Source organism: Leopardus geoffroyi, chromosome E1 (genome assembly GCF_018350155.1).
Source record: "Leopardus geoffroyi isolate Oge1 chromosome E1, O.geoffroyi_Oge1_pat1.0, whole genome shotgun sequence".
In the NCBI taxonomy this organism is placed as follows: Eukaryota; Metazoa; Chordata; class Mammalia; order Carnivora; family Felidae; genus Leopardus; species Leopardus geoffroyi.
The window spans coordinates 44,599,745-44,622,952 of record NC_059330.1 but is presented as its reverse complement, the minus strand read 5'-3'; the positions used below and the strand labels follow the sequence as shown (position 1 = coordinate 44,622,952).

Sequence of the window (23,208 nt, the reverse complement as noted above, 5' to 3'; positions counted from 1 at the left end):
TACAATGTTAAGTAATGTGGAAGATGCTCAGATTAAAATGCTAACTGGGAAAAAACCCAAGTTTTATGTATTCCTAATCTGAACTATGTAAAAATTGCACAGAAGAATGACTGGAAAGAAGTAATTGAAAATATATCAGTGATTGCCTCTAAGTGATAGAATGATGGGTAATTTTTTTCTTTTCTCTTCCCCTTCCTCCTTTTCTTCCTCTCTCTGGTGAGGAATGCCATTTTTCATGTATTTTTAAAAGCAACTTTGTATAAGTTTTTTATACTCAGAAAAAATTTTTAAGGAGTCATGTAGAAAAACCTCCTATATGTTTACTTTCATACGTACAATCACTGTGACCGGGACAGAAAGTATTTCATTAAAAAGACTAAGACCTAAGCTTTTATCTGTGGTCGGCTACTTAATTTTCCTCTTTGTAAAATGGAAATGATAGTTTCTAATTCACGAGGCGTTATGGTCATGCAGGTAAAGCCCTTGACTTTCATGGCACACGTATATGTTCAGCAGGTGTTCATTTTCGATTATTTTTTGTTAGGTATCATTTACAGCAGTTGGTTACCTTTTTAACTAACCAAGTTGGCATTGAGAGGGACTGAGTTATTATTGAGTGGAAGTGAAGTGAAGACTGTGGTACTGTGACATCTGAACTCTGCAGGTGGCTAGTATTTTACCCAACTGTTGAAAATCTGTTTGTTTAGAGGCAGGGCTGCAGTCTCGCTTCAGACTGAGTAGGAAACTTTCCTTAAGCCTAAATTCGGTGTCAGCGTCTGGGTATTTCCTACACAAGACACCGCCCCAAACTAGTTTCTACTTTTAGCTCAACCACGGTAAATTTCCTTAAATATCCTTATGAACTTGGCCCCGCCCACATGCCCCCACCCGGTTGGTTCCAATGCTCCCGGGGTTAGTTCAATCCCAAGGATTTTTCCGAGTTGATTGGCGCAGCAAATCGGAAATCCTTTTACTTTTCTGATTGGTCGCGCGCGGCACTGGGGCGGGGCATGTGGGAGTGTCTTGCCTGGAAGCCGGGAGCTGTCATTGGAAGATAAACCCGGCATTTCCAGAGCTTCGTGCCGTCGCCTAGGTCGCGAGGGGCGGGCCTCCTCCCGCCCAGGCTCTTATTATCCTTTGCATTGGCCAGACTTGTCGTCACTCACAGAACTTCGTGCTCATTGGTACGAAAGCTCCAAGAGGCGATGGATGATTGGTTGGTTGCCGTTCCCGCCCCCGTGCCAGTCGCCATTTTGCAGAGGGGAGCCGAAATCCGAAAGGCAGTGGTGTGGGTAACGGTGCCCTGTGCGGCGGCAGGTAAGTGCGGCTGGGTAGAAGGGGCGGCAGCATTCAAGGCCTGGCTGGATTTCCGCACCGTCAGCGGCCAGGAAACCAGAGAACAGCGGTTGGCCTGCGGAAAGGGGTCGGGCTCCCTGTCCCTTTTCCACCTTCTGTAGGGCCAGCGCTACGGGTACCCGGGGGAAGCTTGGCGCGTCCACCGTGACCCTCCGCTCTCCCGAGGGCAGGCAGGTTGAGAGGGAGCGGCCTGGCGGACGGGCAGAAAAGGCATTCTGGGTTCTTCCCGGGGACCCGGAGCCCGTGCCTGCCCGCCGCGCACGCCCATTTGCTCTCCTCCCCCGCCCCCTTCTCGTTCGCGCCCAGAGGGTCTCGCCGCTGTTCCTCCTTGATGGATAGTTGGTGCTTGTGGCAGGGAAGGGTGAACGCGCTAAAGAGGCGCCGGGATCGGGGATATTTTTCCCCAGAGGGTTTCCAGAAACGCAGCGGGATTTGGGAGCCTCTGGCAGATGAGGAGGAAGAAGAGGGAAGGAGAAGCAGAAGGGAAAACCTAGGTGGTGTACCGTGTGTGGTTTGGAGGGGGAACGGAGCACGAGTATTTGGCTCAAAGGACGTGTAAGTGGGAAGTACCTCCCCACTCCACTCCCAGCACGTTCCTTACAGTTTTTCTCATCTATGCGGTTTGCGTTTTTTTCGGAAACAAAGACAAGGCGTCTCTAGTTTTGTCGCCCAACAAGATTTTGACTGCTGCAATGCCCTGGACGTTTGTATACTTTACATACAAACCATCTATGAATGATAAAAGCATTCATCATTCTTTGGTTGTAGCAGTTCATCTTTACTTCATTTATGTACGGGATAAATGCTTCTTTTCTCTGATGGCGGAACAGAATGGTGTATGCTTGGACATCATACGTGTTAGGCTACTGTGGGAAACCGTTGAATTTCATTCGTGAGGCCTCTGGAATTTGGTGACCTCCCCTCTGAGGTCACTAGGGTCCAGATGAATGAGATTGGCAGTCCTTACTGCATTTTCTCTCTGCTCTGCCAGGGAGTAAAGTTTTTCTTTGTTTAGCAGTTTAACTGGAAAATCATAGTCTTTATAACAAGGATTTGGGGGGGGGGGGTGGGAGAATCTTTGTAGACTTTGAGGAGCTTGGTTCGAGATTCAGACAGTACTATTTTAAGTCTTTAGAATGTCAAGCTTACACTTCATAGGCTGATGTGTTAAAAGACTGTAAATTCCTGCAAAGCTAGTCTGTCTTTACTATTGCTTTTCTTTATAGAATCTATCATGCACTCTCCTAAAAAATAAAATATTGAACATGTATGCTGTTAGATATCAATAGTAGTGATTACCTTTTGGGAGGTAAAGATTGGGATTGAGGAACAAGGAGCTCTGGGTCGCTGGTAATCATCTTTTTATGATTGGTTCCTGACATTTCATTGAACTATATGGTTATCGTGTGTGTTTTTATCTGTGTGTAAATTATATTTCAACAAAAAGTAAAAAAAAATTGGTTGAGAGGCAGGTGATGTCAACACTGGATGCTATGGGATCTCCTCAACTCTTTGCCCAGTTTCTCTATTAGCAGTGCGGTGTCTCAATGCCCTATTTCCTCCCCTCTGAAAATTTTGTAGGTTTTTTTCTGGATATTGATACTGATTGCTAGCCAAAGGCAACTACTAAATTTCTAAGAGATACTGATACTTAACCTGCCTTAAGGACTTTGCTTCACATCCAGTAAAATACACTGGTTCTGGGGCGCCTGGGTGGCTCAGTCGGTTAAGCGTCCGACTTCGGCTCAGGTCACGATCTCGCGGTCTGTGAGTTCGAGCCCCGCCTCAGGCTCTGTGCTGACAGCTCAGAGCCTGGAACCTGCTTCGGATTCTGTGTCTCCCCCTCTCTCTGCCCCTCCTCTGCTCATGCCCTGTCTCTCTCTGTCTCAAAAATAAATAAAAACATTAAAAAAAAAATACACTGGTTCTGTCCTTCATTAGTTCTCATTTCAAGAGAGTGTAGATGTATATGTTGTGGCATGGCTTCCATACTTAGGGTGACCAAAGCCTGCTGCCATAGTGGTATCATTGACTGTGTTTCCATTATCCCATTTGGGTGCTGCAAGGAAAAAAGAGAATTTTGTGGCAAGACATCAAAAAGCTTAGTTGAATTTCCCTTTTTTTTTTTTAACGTTTATTTATTTTTGAGACAGAGAGAGACAGAGCATGAACGGGGGAGGGGCAGAGAGAGAGGGAGACACAGAACCGGAAGCAGGCTCCAGGCTCTGAGCCGTCAGCCCAGAGCCGGATGTGGGGCTCCAACTCACGGACCGTGAGATCGTGACCTGAGCTGAAGTCAGACGCTTAACCGACTGAGCCACCCAGGCGCCCCTCCCTTTGAAAATTAGATACACTACTCTTTATTGGCCAAATTATACTTAAAATTGTTTAAATTTTGCTAGGAGCCACCTCTGACAGAGACTTGTATTTTATGTATGGCGTTTCTATATCTCTGCAAAGAACAGTTACTGAATTTGCCTTTCTTTTCAGGTAACAGAATTCAGTCACAATGGGGAACGTTTTTGAAAAACTGTTTAAAAGTCTATTTGGGAAAAAAGAGATGCGGATTCTTATGGTGGGTTTGGATGCGGCTGGAAAAACCACCATCTTGTATAAATTGAAACTGGGAGAGATTGTGACTACCATCCCTACAATAGGTATGTTCAGGACCTGTGACAAGGCCAATTTACAACTTAGTATGTTATACTTTCGCATGCTTTTTTGTTATTGAATACTTTTTTTTTTTTAAGTTTATTCGAGAGAAACAGTGTGAGTCGGGGAGGGGCAGAGAGAGCAGGACAGAGAATCCCAAGCAGGCTCCATACTCTCAGTACAGAGCCTGATGTGGGGCTTGAACCCACGAACTGTGAGATCATGACCTGAGCTGAAGTCAGATGCTTAACCGACTGAGCCACCCAGGCATCCCTATTACTAAATACTTTTTTTGAAAATTTTGTCTGCCCCAAGAGCATAAACTTTTTGAGGCCAAAACTAGGTGGTATAGAATTTCTTAGCTGTTCCTTGGCATCTCTAGGACATTGCTAGGTTTACAGGGCATTCAAATGAACACATTTCGGTTTAAGCACACTTAACCCTATCTGCTTGGCAAAAAAAGGAAAAAGATAATAATTAAAACAGGGAGGGCAGGGGCACCTGGCTGGCTTGGTTGGTAGAGCTTGGGACTCTTGATCTTGGGTATTGTGAGTTTGAGCCTCATGTTGGATGTGGAAATCACATAAAGATAAAATCTTAACGTTTATTTATTTATTTAAAAAAATTTTTTTTAACGTTTATTTTTGAGAGACAGAGCACGAGCAGGGAAAGGGGCAGAGAGAGAGAGAGAGAGAGAGAGACAGACAGACAGACACACAGAATCTGAAGCAGGCTCCAGGCTCCAACCTGTTGGCACAGAGCAGGATGCGGGGCTTGAACTCACGAATTGTGAGATCATTACCTGAGCTGAAGTTGGATACTTAACCTACTGAGCCACCCAGGTGCCCCTATGTTGATTTATTTTTGAAGGAGAGAGAGACAGCGTGAGCAGAGGAAGGGCAGAGAAAGAGGGAGACACAGATTCCATAGCAGGCTCCTCGGGACTCTTGATCTTGGGTGTTGGGAGTTTGACCTTCATGTCCGACGTAGAGATCACTTAAAGATAAAATCTTCAAACAAACAGGGAGGGCAGGTATGTCCTCTCTTCCACTCAGTGTGTGTCCCAGCCTCAGCCTGAGATGGGAGCTGGCAATTACTGTTGCCTCTTCAGTCAGACTTCCTTCCAGCTGGCCTTTCTAAGGGGAAGCATGTCCGCAGGAAGTATGCTTCTAGGTTTAAAGATGCAGTGTGATTTTCTTCACTCTGGCTCAAACCAGTTGCTTGAGTTGGTGTCCAGCTGAAGAATCTGATTTATTCCAACGCTGGAGGACGACATGGCAGTGTAGTTATCCCTGCCCCCCGGCACTGTGTTTTGTGGGCCATTTAGGGATTTTGCAAAGGCAGGTTTGACAGGACTTGATCTCTGCCTTATGAACTGCCTCTAGATCCAAACTCCCACGTAAGAATAGGCTCCCCAGGATGATGTGTGAAGTCAGTAGCATTCTGAATGTTGGATTAGTCACAGGAACCAAAGGATCGACTTCCAACTTGGGCAATGGTTTCAGAGATTGCAACATTTGGAGAAGGAGGAAACCAGATGGACAAAACGTTCATACCCACAATTTTAAAAAAATGTCATCAGTCCCAAATGAAAATAGCAGAATTGTGTGGTTTTCTCCAATTATAAAAATAATTCATGCTTCCATGATATCAGACCTACAGCAAAACATAAACAAGTCTTAAAAACACTGTACCATGAAGATTTTGGTGAAGGGGCATCTGGGTGGCTCAGTCCTCGATTAAGTGTCCGATTCTTGATTTTGGCTCAGGTCATGATCTCGTGGTTTGTGAGGGTTCTTGAGATCGAGCCCCGTGTTGGGCTCTGTCTGCACTAACTGCATGAAGCGTGCTTGAGATTCTTTCTCTCCCTCTCTCTCTGCCCCTTCGTTGTTCTCTCTCTGTCTCAAAATAAATAAACCTAAAACAGGGGCGCCTGGGTGGTGCAGTCGGTTAAGCGTCCGACTTCAGCCAGGTCACGATCTCATGGTCCGTGAGTTCGAGCCCCGCGTCGGGCTCTGGGCTGATGGCTCAGAGCCTGGAGCCTGTTTCCGATTCTGTCTCCCTCTCTCTCTGCCCCTCCCCTGTTCATGCTCTGTCTCTCTCTGTCCCAAAAATAAATAAACGTTGAAAAAAAAAAAAAAAAACCTAAAACAAAAAAAAGATTTTGGTAAATATTTTTGTAAAATCATATGTGTGCTGTTTTCCACCTTACTCTGCATTAGACAGTATATTTGGATCTCTCTTGTTATTTCCTCCCTGTGGAATGCTTTCCCGCTTTCTTCCTTAGCCTCCTCCCCCTTTATGTAGCTAATGCCAGCTCATTCTTTTGGTCTTAGTTTACACATTATTTCTCAGGGACACCTCTCCTGATACCCTGGACTGGTTTTCCCCCGGTAAAAGTTTCCATAGTAACTTGAACTTCTTAGTAACTCTCAACACATTTGTCATTGCTTGCTCACTTGTCTTCCTTCCAACAGTGTGTGTGTGTAAGATAAGGGCAGGAACCATGTCTGTCTTTTTCACCACTGTTCCCAAGCCCCTAGCAAAATGCCTGGCACATAAGTCGTCCAGTAACTTTTTAAGTTTACTTATTTTTGAGATAATTTTTAAAGTTTATTTTACATATTTTGAGAGAGAACACACAGAAGGGGCAGAGAGAGAGGGAGAGGGAATCCCAAGCAGGCTCCATGCTATTAGCACAAAGCCAGATGCTGGCTCGATTTCATGACCTGAGCGGAAATCAAGAGCCTGACACTTAATTGACTGAGCCACACACACACCCCATAGATATATATATATATATTTAAGTTTATTTATTTATTTTGAGAGAGAGAGAGAGCACATGCATGCGCACACATGAGCCAGCCGGGGGGCAGGGAGGGTCAGAGAGATTGAATCCCAGCCAGGCTCTGCGTTGAGAGTGCAGCGTGGGGCTCGAACTCAGGAGCCATGAAATCGTGGCCTGAGCCAAAAATCAAGTCAAGAGTGGGGCACTTATCTGACTGAGCCACTCAGGCACCCCTGTCCAGTAAATGTTTGGTGAATGAATTGGATACCAACCTTGTGGTAGATCATTAAACTAATGGCCCCCAATGCATCATTCCTCTCTGTATCCACGCCCATATGCAGTTCCCTTCTACTGTGATGCTCAGCTTGGCCACAGGCTTGCTTTGGCTTAGGGAGCATCAACAAATGTAATTCAAGCAAAGATGAAGTTAGTGCTTTTGCCCTGGGGCTTGCACTTTTGGAACACTGCCACCTTCAGAAGAGGAAGCCCAATGTTCCTTGAGAATGAAAAGACTACCTGGAGAGAGAGAAGCCTGGCCCAGCCCCCAGGGGATTCCTTGGCTGAATGTACTACAGGGGGGAAACCCAGGCAACCCACAGAATTGGTGGTGGTGATGGAGGGAATCATTATTCTAAGTCACTAAGTTTGGGGGCTTACCTAACGACTGATACAGATGAACATCGCATTTTAATAACTGGATAGTATTCCATTGTAGCTATATTTTAATGAATTTCCATTGATGGTTGTTCTTTGTAAGTGATGCTGAAGTAAACATCTTTAACATTTTTGCAGTTTTCTCCTTGCAGTAATTTCTGGAGGAGGGATTGCTATGTTAAAACCAATGTACATTTGGGGGGGGCTGGCTGGCTCACTCAGTGGAGCATGTGACTCTTGATCTTGGAGTTGTGAGTTTGAGCCCCACATTGGGTGTAGAGTTTACTTAAAAACAACGTACATTTAATATGGGTACACACTCACCAAAAAGGTTGTGTCAGCAGCTACTAAAAAGTGTTAATTTCTCCAGGGAATTTGCCGATCTGATAGAGAAAAAACACTGATTTTTATTGGGATTTCTTCTATTGTAAGTGAATATATTCAAACATCAGTGGGTCTTTTGTATTTGCTCTTCTGTGACTTGATTTTTTTTTTTTTTTTTTAATTTTTTTTTTCAACGTTTATTTATTTTTGGGACAGAGAGAGACAGAACATGAATGGGGGAGGGTCAGAGAGAGAGGGAGACACAGAATCGGAAACAGGCTCCAGGCTCTGAGCCATCAGCCCAGAGCCTGACGCGGGGCTCGAACTCACGGACCGCGAGATCGTGACCTGGCTGAAGTCGGACGCTTAACCGACTGCGCCACCCAGGCGCCCCTGTGACTTGATTTTAATATGGTTCTAGGGTTTTTTCTTTTTGTTGGCATGTTTATATGTCTCTTAACGATTTGAAGAAGGACATTATGGGTCAGGAACAAGTCTTGTCCCATGCTGGTTTTCCAGTTGATGGTCTTTCAACCTCAGTTTTTCTGTGTTTTGCCATACAGAATTTTAGGTAGCCAAATTTACCAATTTTTTTCTTTTTTTAGGTTTGGTATCATTTTTAGAAAGGTCTTCCTTGCTCTGGGGTCATAAAAGTATTCACCAATATTTTCTACTGCTAACAATAATGCATTATTATTATTTTTTTTGCATTATTTTTCATTTTTAAAAACATTGAAATATTTACTTGAAGTTTATTTTTCTGTTACAAGTAAGTTAGGGATTTAGTTATATTTATATTTTTATATATAAAAATATATATATATATATTTTGTTTTTTTTAATTATTTTTGAGAGAGAGAGAGACAGAGTGTGAGCTGGGGAAGGGGCAGAGAGAGGGAGACACAGACTCTGAAGCAGGCTGCAGGCTCTGAGCTGTCAGCAGAGCCCGAAGCGAGGCTCGAACTCACAAGCTGCGAGGTCATGACCTGAGCTGAAGTCGGCCGCTTAACCAACTGAGCCACCCAGGTGCCCCTAGTTATATTTTTCAAATGAGAAGGCCAGTGCTGTCCAGTAGAACATTCTGCAGTGATGGAAGTGTTCTGTGACCACTGTCCAGGTTGATAGCCATAGCCGCAAGTGGCTCTTGAGCGCTTGAAATGTGGCTAGTGCGATTGAGGAGCCCACGTTTTTAATTTCAATTAAATCCAGACAGTCACATGTGTATAGGACATGTGCAGGGATAGACAGCTCTCCACCATTTATTGGATAGTGTTTCCACACTGATTTTAAATGCCTTCTTTGTCATATATTAAGTTTTCATGGGTGTGTGTGTCCTCCTGGACAACCCCCTGTTGTCGTCATTTGAACTTAATTATTTCAAGTATTATTAAGGTTTGATAATATCTTTAAAAAAATTTTTTTGTTTATTTATTTATTTTGAGACACACGCACACACAGTGTGAGCGGGGGAGGGTTAGAGAGAGAGAGAGAGAGAGAGACAGAGAATGAGAATCCCAAGCAGGCTCCGCACCATTAGCGCAGAGCCTCATGCGGGGCTCAAACTCACGAAACCGTGAGATCATGACTTGAGCCAGAGCCAAGAGTCAGACACTTAACCGACTGAGCCACTTAGGCACCCCTAATATCTTAAAAGTAATTTGTTACCTGTTTTCAGAGAGTTCTTGGTTATGCTTACTTATTTTTCCAGATTACATTTAAGATCGTTTTGCTAAGTTTCCTATCCCACTTCCTTTCCCTCTTCGCTTTAGAATGGCATTGAAATTATACATTTATTTAGCAAGAATTGAGATTTCTGCAATGTAGTGAGAGCCCCTCGCGAAAACCAGGCTTGACTCAAAGTGAGATTTGGAAAGTGAGCAGTCCCAGGTTGTGGTAGGCCTCGACAGTCATGTTTGAGATTTGGGTGTGGGAAGCCAAAGAGAGATTATTTTTCCCCCCTTATTTTAAATATTTCAATCAAGCATGAATGTGTAGGGAAGTGATATGACCACATGTGTTTTGAGAGTTTTGATTAGAAAATGGTAGTGGACAGAGAGGAAGAGTGGCTGCCGCTAGATTAGTTAGGTTGCTTCAATAATTGAGGCAAGAAATGACAGTTTCATGGGTTAGGATGACTATTAGATATTTAGGAGGTTGGACAGATAAGATTTGATAATGAGAATTTTTTTTTATTAAAAATTTTTACTTATTTTTGACAGTGAGAGAGGGACAGAGTGTGAGTGGGGGATGGGCAGAGAGAGTGAGGGAGGGAGACACAGAATCCAAAGCAGGCTCCAGGCTCTGAGCTGTCAGCACAGAGCCCGACCCGGGGCTCGAACTCGTGAACCGCGAGATCATGACCTGAGCCGAAGTCGGACACTTAACCGACTAAGCCACCCAGGTGCCCCCATAATGAGAATTTTAGGGGTGAGAGAGTTGAAAGTGTCAGTGATGCCTTCCAGATTTCCAGCTTGTGGGATGAAGGGGTGCAGGGGTAGCTAGGAGAGGAGCAGGTTAGAGGGGTGGGGATCTTAAGTTCAGTTTTGACGTACTGCCTTACCGGAGCCTTTGAGACATTTAACCAAAGATGTTGGATAGAAGGTTGGATTATGGACCTGAAGCTCAGGAGATCTGGGTTCAGATCATGTAAATTTGAGAGTCATTAGCACAAAAATGGTGATACAGCCCCAGGAGGGAAGGAGATTACCTCTGGGGATGTGGAAAGAAGAGAATGGATGGGGCAGTACAGAGTCCTAGGAAGTCCATCATCTAAGGATCAATTAAATGTGGTTGAGCTAAGTAGACCGAGAAGGTTCAGCCATAGAATTAGAAGGAGAATGGGAAACCAGGGAAGAGTTTCAAGGAGGGAGTGAGCAGTAGTGTCAGATGTGAAGTCAAATTACCTAAGAATCAAAGAGCATCTGTTGGATTTATTGACATGCCGATCGATCACTACTTGCCTCGGCAACGCCAGGTCTGTAACATGGTGGGCAGAACCAAGGTTTTCTAGGGTACAAGGTGACACAGTAGGTGCAGTGAATGTAACTATTCTTGGAGAAGTTTGGCTTTAACAGGGAAAATGGAGGGTGGTAGCAGTTCAAGATGTGGAGTCAAGGAAGGGCTTTTTTTGAAAGATGTGAAGATTTAAGCGTGCTAAGAACAGGGTGGGGATTTCAGAGAGCGGGGGGGAGAGCAGCCCAAGGTCTGGTGGTATGAGTGGTTAGAACTGACATTGGATAGTGGCCCTCTTCTGTTGTTCCAAGGAGGGAAGCAAAGGGTGGGGAAAGGTGTAGGTAGGTTTCTACATTGGTGGGAGGTGAAAGTCGTCCCATTAGTGGCTTCTGTTTGCTCTGAAGTGCACTGTAAGATCTGCTGAGAGAAAAGAAGGGGATGTGTGAGGTTTGAGTCTGGAGAGAGTAGAGAAGGTGAAAGAGCGAGCTAACATACTCGGTTTTGTAAGCCATAGATCTTTTTTTCTTTTTCAAGTAAGCTCTAGGCTCAGAGTAGGGCTTGAACACACTATCCTGAGATCAAGCGTTGCATGCTGTATCCACTGAGCCAGCCCAGCGCCCCTGTAAGCTATAGATCTTTGGCTGGCAAGTTGCTTTGTAAATTAAAAGTACTGTCCAAATGTTAGCTGAAATTCATTGGAATCGTTCAGCCAACAGAAGTCTTCATTAACAATTTTCTCCGTCTTTCCAATTTAGGTTTCAATGTGGAAACGGTAGAATATAAAAATATCAGCTTCACAGTCTGGGATGTTGGTGGCCAGGACAAAATCAGACCTTTGTGGCGACATTATTTCCAGAACACCCAAGGTAAAGGTTATCCAGCCTGTGGTCTTGGAACCATTTGTATTAAATGCGTCTAAAGTTGGATGCTCGTGGCAAAACCTTGTGCTCTGCTCTGTTTGGACTGTCAGTCGTTCCTTCTCTTCCGATGACCCACTTACACTTCCTGGGAAGGTTTCTTTTCGGAAAATGGTCCCTGCCTTTCTAAAAAAGGTGCTTGGGCATTAATGCCCTACCTAGAAAACTTCTCTTAATCCAGATTCGTTAAAAAAGGGCTATCCTGATGAATTTTGTCTTTTGGTTCATTGAGAATTGTATGTATGTTAGATGAAGTACCAGTATTGGAAGAATTTGGATTCAGTAAGCTCTTTTAAACCTGTTGAGAATATCTAAGAATCATGCCTCTGGAGAGAAAGAAATGAACAGGCGTGGCTGGAACCCCAGATGCCAGCATCTTGTGTGGCCACCGTCCCTCCCTGTTGCCCTGCTATTCTAGAGGTGCAGGAATCGACATGCATATCCCAGATCCTTGCCTTGTTTCCTTATCACTGGTTTCTTAGAAGTTGGGGTTCTAATGGGTCCACACCCATCATCAATCTCTTTGAGGTTTTTTCCATGGATTTTGTGTTGGATAAATGCTACCTTCTAGAATGTTGCCTGTCAAGATATCCATAAACTGTTCACATAGCTGTTTACACCCTGATTCTCATGTAGAATCATAACCAGATGGCATCTTCACGCTCGCTTTAGAACTTATTTGGAGTCTTAATTTTGCAGATTCTACTGCTGGTGGTGTTTTCATTGCATGTGGTTCATAGTAAAGGCCTGTATTTGTCGGTCTTGTCACACCCAGTGCCCAAGCCTGCTGGCCCTTTATGTTTTAGATCATTGTTGTAGCACTTCACTTCATTTGCAGCTATTTTCTCAGCCTTTAAATTAAATTGTATATTTTTTTCTTTAAATGCTGTGTGTGTGTGTGCGTGTAAACATATGTATGTGTGTATGTATACACACACACACACACACACACACTTGTTGTTGTTGTTAGTGGAAACTTCAAAAGATATAAGGAGGAGAGGATGCAGAATGAACCCCCCTTGTACCCATTGCCCAGCTTCAACAGTTTACTAGCATTTTGCCCAGAGTATGTTCTAGCAAAGCCCAGAAGTGATACCTTTTGCTCATGTATCCTTCAGTCTTCATTTCAAACCGATAAAGCCTTTTTTTCTGAACATAATCTCCATGCCATTATCACACCCCCAAAATTAGTATTAATTCTTTAATGACAAGTACCCAGTCCGTATTCAAATTTCTCCAGGTGGGTCAGATATGTCCTTTCTATGTTTGATTTGTTTGCATTGGGAACCAAAGTTCACACATTGTGTTTCATGGTTATGTCCCTTTAGTCTCTTACTCTAAAACAGATCTTCTCCCCACCTCTTTTTTTCCTGTGTCATTTTTTGTTAGATGTTTATCCTGCATTTTGGATTTGGCTGATTATTGTAGTGTTACTTAATTTGTCTATGGATATCTTGTAAAATGGTAGTTTGTTCTAGAGGTTTGGTTACATTCTGGTTCATATTGGCGGCAAGAATACTTCAGAAGTGGTGCTAAGTACTTCCTGTTGTATCACATCTTAACACAGGCCTGGTTGTCCCACTTTTAGTGATGCTAAATGGATTCAGATGGTTTCAGCATACTTCTCCCAAAATAAAGTTGCCTTTCACTTAGTGATTCTAGCATTCGTGGAAGACTGCTAGATCTGTTATTAGAGTTACAGAATGGTGATTTTTCTAGATCGTGTCATTTCAGTTGTATTTGTCAGCTGAAATCCTTCTAAACAGAGAACTCCCATCAAATATTTGGTTTCTCTGAAATATAGTTTATATAAGAAAGGCAGAAAAAGTGCTTAATTCTTTACCTTTATTGATCTTCAGAGAACGAACTTGATAACCTAGCAACTTCCATGATGACTGTTAGATTTTTACATCTCTGTTTCAATCTGCTGCAGACAATATACCTTCTGATACTCAAGAGTGTTCGTTTATCTTGGGTTGGTACTTGCCATAATGGCCAGACGGATGCAATTCCTCATTAGTCAATAAATCTAGAAAGCGTGGGTCTGAACCACAGCTCTGCTATGAAACCTTGGGAAGGTTAAGTAATCTTTTCTCAGTTTCCTTATCTATAAAATGGAGGTACCACCTCCTGTGTTGGATCATTTGGCTTGAATGAGATTGATTTTGTAAAATGCTTTGTTCGGTGGTTAGATGGTAGTAGGCTAGGAGCCTGTATTAGTCTGGCTTCTCCAGAGGAAACAGAACCAATAGGATGGATGGAAATCTATCTATCTATCTATCTATCTATCTATCTATCTCAGGTTTATTATAAGGAACTGGCTCACGTGGTTACAAAGGCTGAGCAGTCCCAGGATTTGCATTTGGCAAGCAGGAGAACCAGGGTGGCTGATGCTGGAAGTTCCAGTCCAGAGCCAGAAGTCCTGGAGGCCAGTTCCAGGATGGCCAGGCAGGGACTTCTCTCACTCTTTTCTTTTCTTCAGGCCTTCAGTGGACTGGAGAGGCCACCCCCGCGGGGAAAGGCAGTCTGCTGTACTCAGTCTGCTGATTCAAATGTCATTAACCTCATCCAGAAACCCCCTCTCAGACACACCCAGAGAAACGTTTGACCACATGTCTGGGCACCCCGTTGGCCAGTCAAGTTGACATGTAAATTACCCCATCACAGAGCCCAAATTGTGAGAGGTTTTACTTCCTCATTCTCTGGCAGGATTCCTTTTGCCTGCCTGATTCAGTGCTGTCACCTTCAGTCACCAAGTTGAAATGCCTTTTTGTTTTCAATCTTCTATTCTTAACAAGTCCAGTTTAATTGAACTCCAGCGACTGTTGCTTTGATGGCAGGCACCTGGCTGTGTTCTAGGACCTTGCGGTGCGTAATTTAGACTGCTCATGAAATTAGCAAATGGGGAGTGTTTGAAGAATGGATTTGCTGTCTGTGGTGGGTCCAGGCATCTCAGTTCTGAGTGGCCTTGGATGCTGCCTCTTTTTCTTCTGCCAGCTTCTCAAAGGTCAGGCTGTCTTTTATTATTTAAATTTTCTTCATCAGTATGTTGAGTATGACAGACTAAATGATAGCTTTTAGCTCTCCATTAAGACATTTGTCTGCACTAGGCTTCGCTTGTATAGATTGGAATTTGAATAGTTTATGTGATTTCTTAGTTGATGATATTACATAGAGTGCATAAAATGGTCCATTAGTTCTCACGTGGACAGATTTTTCTCTTTGGTTTTTTTTTTTTTTTTTTTAAGGTTTTTCTCCTTGATTGTAAGTGTAGTAATTTTAATTTGTTAAATGGCCATTCATTTATATGGTTCAAATTTCCAAAAGAAATAAAAGTGTATAATGAAATGCCACTGTCTCCTTCCTGTCTCCTAACCACCCAGTTCTCCCTCCGTAGACCAGCACTTCTATTTTTTTGCACATCTGTCCAAAGATATTTTCTGCATGTCAGCTCAGAGCCCAATGCCAAGCTCGAACTCACTCATGGACCGTGAGATCATGACCTGAGCCAAAGTCGGATGCTTAACCCACCGAGCCACCCAGGTGCCCCAGCCTCCCGGCCTTTTAAAACAAATTGTAGTGTACCATTCATGTGTAAAATGATCTTTTCTAGGTTCTCCCCGTTCAAAAGTAGAGTCAGTCTGATGCTAGATTCTTTTGTTTCTCAGATCAGGATTTATGTGAAAGCAGTATAAAGTGGGCCCTGATATTTATAAACCTTTGTTTCTATCAGGAATGGCAAGGGATTCTATGCTCCCACCCTGTCAGCTCTGCTTTGGAGACTAAGGATCTCCTCGAATTTCTGGATAACCTTGTTTGCTTAGTTATGATCAGAGACCTGGTTATACTATTGGTAGAATATTGCATCTTTGGGAGAAGTTTTGGATGTTCTGCATTGTTTTAATCTGATGTGATATAACAGACGGGACTTTGGCTCGGGTGCAGCACCCGAGCACCCCGAAGCCATGGGAGCTCCTGTCTGAGGAGTGGGCCACCCCAGAGCAGCTGGCCAGGCAGCTGTCGGGTGGGCCTGGGAAGCAGGAGGAAAGGGGCAGAGGGCCAGCGCCGGTTCTCCCTCCTGACATCGCTGTGAAATCCATGTTGGAGGCAGCCAAGAAGTCATCCTCTCACACTACACTTCTGCTACCGGGAAGGTCCCTTTGGCAGTGTCCCCATAAGCTGTGGCTGAAGCGGGGCACAAATCTCCCCAGCGACAAGGAGGCCTCCCGAGGCAGCCCGTTGCGTCTTCAGTTTTGTTGACTCTTTGTTGATGTCCTGTAGTTTGTACCCACTGATCTTCAGGGTACTTATAGAGCTATATAAAACCAGTTGAACCTCTCTTTATGGCATGAACTCTTAGATATTTGAAGACAGCTGTCAGTCCCCCAGTGAGTCTTTTCTCGAGATAAAATATCCCCGGTTATGTCAGTTCTTTTTCGTCTGACATCGTCCCTAGTTCCTCTGCCGTCCTAGTCTTTCTTTGAATCCTTCCAGTGCGCCTGCGTTGTAGAGCGTGGGGTCCTGCAGCGACCATGTAATCTTCACAGGGTGTTCTGACTGACACACGATAGAGAAGGCTTTTTGTCGCCCATACCCTAGAAACTGAGCTGCCGACACTGCTCTCGATACAGCCTGAGAGCAAATTAGTTCTGGCAGCCACTTCACGTTTTTGTCGCACGGAGGGCTTATTGTCAGCTAGCCACCAAGTTCTTACTATCATTATGTACTTTACTATACGCGGACGGCTGCGAAGACGGTCTTCCCCATTCTCTATTTGGGCGTGAGTAGGATTTCCCAGGGAATCATCTTGGCCCAGTGCTTCCTCCAGCCAATGTAGCAGCAACCAGGTCTGTGCAGGTTTCTACCACCTTTGCTTCCACACAGTGTGGTGGTATCTTTCTTCGACCTGTCTCTTGCTTCCTGGGGATCCCCTGATGCTCTCTCCAGTGTGGGATCCTGCAAAGATTTCCCGACACCAGCTACCTGGAGTTGGACCAAACTTCACAGGTTAGAGGCACAAGACTCCCTCACTGCAGACACCAGCCGTAAATGGGGTCCCCAGACCACCCTCACTTCTCATTGGCTGGCTGCAAATTCAGCAGTTCCCACGACCCCCTCAGGTTCGGTAATTCATCAGAATGACTCACAGGACTCAGGAAAGCGAGATACTTAGAATTACAGTTTTGTTATAGCACAGGGATACAAATGAACCAGCCAAAGGGAGAGACACATAGGGCGAGGTCTGGGAGTTACCAGACACAAAGCTTCCATGGTCCTTTGCACACGGAGAAAACCTGCATTACCTCTGGCACGCTGATGTGTAACATCATTCGAGTCTTGCCAACCTGGGATGCTTCTCTGAACTTTGACGTCCTTTGTTTTTATTGGGACTTCATTATGTAGGCATGATGTAGAAGCAAGGTGGTAAAGCATGAACCTTAACCTTTTCTCTCTATATTCTTGTTTCTGTTAATCTGGTGAAGGTCTGTGATGCTTCTGAAAAGATAGGTGGGTTGAGTGTGCAGCAGTCTTCCTGACTCTGGAGATTAGATGTCCTTCCTTATGGATTGCTTTCGGTGAAACCATACACATAAGTAGGGAGAAGCTGTAAGGACGTATAAACAGTTCCCCTTTCCAGGTTCAGATTACCAACATGCTTGTGATTTCTTTCCAGGTCTGATTTTTGTGGTTGACAGTAATGACAGAGAGCGGGTCAATGAGGCCCGAGAAGAACTAACCAGAATGTTGGCAGAAGATGAGCTCAGAGATGCAGTTTTATTGGTGTTTGTAAATAAACAGGTATGTTGTTGGCTTTCTGAATACCGGGACTGAAATTTCTGCCAGATGTTCACTTAAAAATATGGATACTTAAATTAGATATCTGCCTTCCTCTCTCTCTAGTCTCTACTGTAACCTTCCCACCTTACCCCCCACCTCTCTCTCTCTCTCTCTCTCTCTCTCTCTCTCTTTTAAAGTAAGCTCTAGGCCCAACATGGGGCTTGAACTCACAACCCCGAGACAGCCAGGCGCCCCCTATGCACTTCCTTTTTAGCTTATGTCTTCTATTCATTCATGCAACAAATATTAATTGAGCATCTACTAAGATCCAGGCATTGTTTTAGGTATTGGTGTTGTAGCAGTGAGCAACCGGACTGACAAAAATCCCTGTGTTCATGGAGTTTGCATTCTAGCGCAAGCAGAGTCAGTCGGTAAATAATATGTAATGTGTCTGCTGGAAGTGTGGAGGATAGATGTGGGGAAGGGCCAGGATTCCTCCATCATAAGATGACATTTGAGAAGAAGACCTGAAGGCCAGCAGGAAGGGAGCCATGTGGGGCCAAAAATAGCAAGGCAGTCAATACAGCTGGAACAGAGCGGGCAGGGGCGGGCGGTGAGGGAGGAGATGGTTGCATCATAGGGGGCCTATCTTCCAGGAGGAGAAGGGTCTTCTACATAAATGTAATGGAAAACAGTAAAGGAAGAGTGGGAGGAGGGCCAAGTGTAGAGCCGTCCCACCTCGGGACTCAAAGCCGAACTAAGCTTGGAAAAGAAGGTAGAGTTGTGGAACGTACCAGCCTGAGATAACCTCAGTCGATTGTGGTGTGTTTCCATCCACTTTCTCCTCCATGAACACATTCGTTATGTGACTGAGCTCACGCTCTTCTGACTGCGTTGCATCCTGTGTGTCACTTTTTCTCTTGCCATCCAGCTCTTTGTAATCATGATTTTAAATGGTGGCTGGGTCATCACTCAGTGATTACCCTACCGCTGGGTTCGATGCCAGTCCAGAATTTCACTAGTGAGCACAATAGACTTTCAAAAAGCGGGGCGCCTGGGTGGCTCAGTCGGTTAAGCGTCCGACTTCAGCTCAGGTCACGATCTCACGGTCCGTGAGTTCGAGCCCCGCGTCGGGCTCTGGGCTGATGGCTCAGAGCCTGGAGCCTGCTTCTGATTCTGTGTCTCCCTCTCTCTCTGCCCCTCCCCCGTTCATGCTCTGTCTCTCTCTGTCTCAAAAATAAATAAACGTTAAAAAAAAAAAAGAAAAAAAAAAAAGAAAATGACAATTGTTCTTTTTAATTATAAAAACAGAACATTGGGGCGCCTGGGTGGCGCAGTCGGTTAAGCGTCCGACTTCAGCCAGGTCACGATCTCGCGGTCCGTGAGTTCGAGCCCCGCGTCGGGCTCTGGGCTGATGGCTCAGAGCCTGGAGCCTGTTTCCGATTCTGTGTCTCCCTCTCTCTCTGCCCCTCCCCCGTTCATGCTCTGTCTCTCTCTGTCCCAAAAATAAATAAACGTTGAAAAAAAAAATTAAAAAAAAAAAAAAAAAAAAAAAAAAAACAGAACATGCCCGTGGTATAAACATGCCAGCAGTTCAGAATACCCAGTGAAATGTTCTAGCCTCACTCTTCAGGGTAAAACATTGTTGAATTTCTTCTTTTCCCAGAGTTACGACGTTCTATGCCTGTGTAAACAGTTATGTGATTGTATTCATATTACATTCTGGAGATCAGCTTTTTTAGCATATCTTTGATGTCATTCCATATCACTATATCTAGATCCATATCAATATATCCAGATCCATATCAGTATGTCTAGATCTACATTACGTGGCAGGCATAGTTGTAGGAACTTGAAATATATCAGAGAACAAGCTTGTAAACAAGCTTGGGTTCTAGTTAGAGGAGACCGATGATAAGTAATTCACGTACCAAATAAGTAAGTTTTATAATGTAGCAACAGATGGTGACTGTGGCATTTGAAAAGATTAAGCAGGACAATTAGGGAGGGGTCCTGGGGGCTCAGGTCACGAAGGCCTTGCAGACCATCACAAGGACGCTGGCTCTCCCCCTGAGAGAGACGGAGCTGTTGTCGGGTTTTGAAAGAATGGTTCGCTCTTCCCCTGACCGCTGGGTTGAGAGCAGACTTGAGGGGTACAAGTGCAGAAGCAAGGGGACCAACTAGGAAAGTTCTTTCAGTGCTCCAGGGTAGAGGTCATGGTGCTGGCATCAGGAGGGTATCTGTGGAGGTGCTGAGGAGGGTCAGATTCTGCATCTGTTTTGATGGTACACCCACTGGTCGTACCCAGTGTGGAGTTGAGAGGTCAGAGAGAGAGAGAGAGATTAAGGATCAGCTGAGCTCAGACTGTGGGGTGGGGTAGGTTTGGGGAGAAGAACGTAGTATTTTGTTATATAAATGCATCGTTAAAAACTGACTTTCGGGTGTTCTTTTTCAAGGATCTTCCGAATGCTATGAACGCAGCAGAGATAACAGACAAGCTCGGCTTACATTCCCTCCGCCAGAGAAACTGGTACATTCAGGCCACTTGTGCCACCAGTGGAGATGGGCTTTATGAAGGCCTGGACTGGCTCTCCAACCAGCTCAAAAACCAGAAGTGATCGGAAGTGATCCCTTCCCCGTGCGTTGTGGCAAAGTCCACTGGCCTCTTCTGTGTGCATGCGTGCGTGCGTGCGAGGAGCTGAGTGTGGGTGTGTGGCTGGGAGCGGGAGCAGCTTTCTCACACTGTGCCTTATACATGCTGTAAGAAAACCAGTCTTACGTTTGAAGAAAAACCAGTGTTACATGTGAAATGCTACCTTCCACTTGAATAGCTCCGGCGCTCAGCCTGGCCGCGGGTGGAGGGCCCCCGGGGGCTTCCTGGTGCGCGCTCGCCAGAGCCGTCTCCACGGCGGGCAGGAGGCGGGGAGCTGGCTGGGGGCTGAGTGGAGCTGGCAGAGCCGGGGCTGGCGTCTCCGCACAGCTCGAGTCCCGTTAGACGCTGGTGTTCTTTTGTAAGCAGGAAGGGCCCGTCCTTCTTGCCCATCACTGCCAAGGCTAGCAACTCACTTGTCAGTCCTTTAAAGCAAAAGATCCTCAAGAGGAAAAAGGCACTTGCTTCCTGCGGGTTTGAAGTTCAGATCTGAACTTTTCCCTTGAGTTATTTTCTTCCTGGTGTAATGTGCTTCATTTAAAGGAACTCGAGGTCTTTTTCATTAGAGTGTCAAGTCTCCATAACACTAGAAAATTGTCCAGTCCTTCCCTCATGCTAGTTCCTTCCCGTTTGCCTCTTATTTGCCTGATGGAGACCATGTGGGGTAAGTAACCCAGCGGGAGGCCGAGGTTCTTGGCCACAGGGTCCTGCGGAGGGGCAGGCGTGTGTCCCTGCGTCTGTCTCCCCTTCTCAGGTTTCAGGCTCCCGAGGCTGCTGCTCCCACTTCTCTGTCCCGTGCTGAATGTTCTGTGCTCAAAGCGGGAGGTTCACTCCTGCGATGGAATCGTCGCCAAGTTCATGATCTCCCTTCAACTTTCGGTTTTGGTCTGTTTCTGTTCCCAGAACCACACACCTGTGAGTTCTGCGAGTGAGAGAGGGTTGAGAGCTTCCTTTGGGGTCGAGATGAAACTCCCGGCCACCCCTGTGACTGCCCCTGAGTCGGTGCTCACTTTTGATATGAAAATGTCTCCTCCCGACCGCGCTCTGCGGCGCCCGCTCCCCCTCCCGGATGGCAATAATGTCCTACGTGGAAACGTGCTTTATGTGGTCCTCAGAATGTTCATGAAAATGGCCTGGAGGTGAGCTTGGTTTCACGTGGTAGTCTAGAGCTCGTTTGGCCAGACAGCTGTTGACCGGATGTGTACCTGAGCACTTCCACTACGTGACCCTTGAGAAGTCTTTTTTCAAAAAAGCTTCTTATTCAAATTACAGAGGAGGGGAATGTAAGGTGAACTTGAACTAAAGTAACCCTTGTTTATTGATAATAATGAAGTCGATACTACCAGGAAGAGATTTCCTGCCACGATCAACGTGGGGTGTGATGTTTTTCTGTAAGATGTTGACCCTAAAGACTGTTCATTGCAATACTGGCATCCAAGTCCCGATTTGGTTTTTAACCCTGGAACAGTTCCTGAGAGATTTAAGTTGTGCGCCTCAAATGGGCAGGGACTGTGTCCTATACTTTTGTATTTGTGCTTAGTACGGTGTACCTAGTACAGTGCTAGGCCTTGTTTAACAATTGTCGGTTGGTTGGACAATAAAGAACTTGCTTTGGAAGGAGGAGAGGACAGCCACGTGCTTCTGTATGTGTCGTTGAACTACTTTAAGATCCCTTTTCCCTCCGTCTTAGCAGACTTCCTATTGAACATTCCCAGGGTACTTGTGCAAAAGACGACCCGGGAGGTGCTGTCCTGGGCCTTGGTGCCTCTAGCAGTATCCTCACTGATCGCATCCGTGACACTTTCAAACTATGGGCTTTCCCTGTGGTCTGGAGCTGGTGAGTGGGGGTGAGTGGGGCCACTTCAGTGTAGTCACTTTGAACAAAGACTTGGGTCCCTGAAAGCCATGTTGATATCCCAGTTATGTCCCTTACTGGCTGCTGGCCTCTGGCCATTTACTCTTAGCTTCTGTATCTCTTGAGCCTCCATTTGCTTACCTGTTTTCCTTTCTCTTTCTTTCTTTTCCTTCTGTCTTTCTTTCTTTCTATGCTTATTTATTTTTGAGAGAGAGCGAGAGGCAGAGTACAAGTGGGGTAGGGGCAGAGAGAGGGAGACACAGAATCGGAGCTGTCAGCACAGAGTCTGACGCCAAACTTGAACCCACGAACCGTGAGATCATGACCTAAGCCGAAGTCGGACGCTTAACCGACTGAGCCACGCAGGGGTCCCTTTTTTCCTTAACTGTTAAATGGGAATGATGATACTTACCCAGCAAGGTTGTGCGGATTCAGTGTCTCAGACCTTTGTATACCTTGCTCTGGTGTTTCCCGGGGAGTATCTTCATGTCTAAGTGTGAACAACAGTGCTGGTGGCCACAAACCGATGAGCGTTATTTGTAGGAGAAGGGAAGTGGGATCATGTGTGGGGGCTGTATAAATCTCTCTCTTGCTGTCTTTACCTTCTATTCCTGCTGGATGCTTGGTCCTTTTCTAACCATGGTGAATGTTCACGAGACCAGCTGGGGTCCTTGATTACCAAGCATGTTGCTGTGTCCTATCCTCACCTGTTTCTCTTCCTTTTTTTGGTTCATTCTGTGGTTTTTAGTATATGCAACCACAACGACTGATTTTAGACAAGCCCCCCAAAGAAACTCTGGATCCAGTAGCATCCACTCCCCATTCCTCCCTTCCCCCAGGCCTGTGGCAACCACTAATCTATTTTCTGTTTCTTTGGATTTGCCTGTTCTGCGTAGGTGAGGGGCCTGGGGCTGGTGGGTGCTTTAGGAAGTGCTGAGGTGCTGTTGGCCTGACCACAGCATCCGTCCAGAGACATAGATCTGAGGCACAGATGAGGCAGAACCCCAGGGGAAGGACTACCCCATAGGAACCATGGAATGTGTTATCTTGAGAGGGAATGGAATGCTACCAATAATTATGCGGGACACAGGGCAAAAAATGGGTTGTGTGGTCACCCTATGGAATGGTAAGGGCTCTGAACCTTGAATCCCAAGTCTGAAGCTGAAATTAAAGCTCTGCCCACTTCCTGGCTGGATTTGGTTGGGCTACTCAACCAATGACCCTGCATTTCCTTACCTAGAAGCCTGACCTCTGGGATACAGCTCTGTGTGGATACCAAGAA

General features: G+C 45.4%; 1 protein-coding gene across 1 annotated transcript; it reads left to right on the top strand.

Moving 5' to 3' along the window:
- The first annotated feature begins 988 nt into the window (after positions 1-988).
- On the top strand, positions 989-21,692 carry ARL17A (ADP ribosylation factor like GTPase 17A). Its single transcript, XM_045489322.1, has 5 exons — positions 989-1,317; positions 3,847-4,013; positions 11,482-11,592; positions 17,318-17,442; positions 19,878-21,692. Exons 2-5 carry the CDS (start codon positions 3,866-3,868, stop codon positions 20,037-20,039), a joined length of 546 nt encoding a protein of 181 aa, XP_045345278.1. The 5' UTR covers positions 989-1,317; positions 3,847-3,865; the 3' UTR covers positions 20,040-21,692.
- The last annotated feature ends 1,516 nt before the right edge of the window (positions 21,693-23,208 follow it).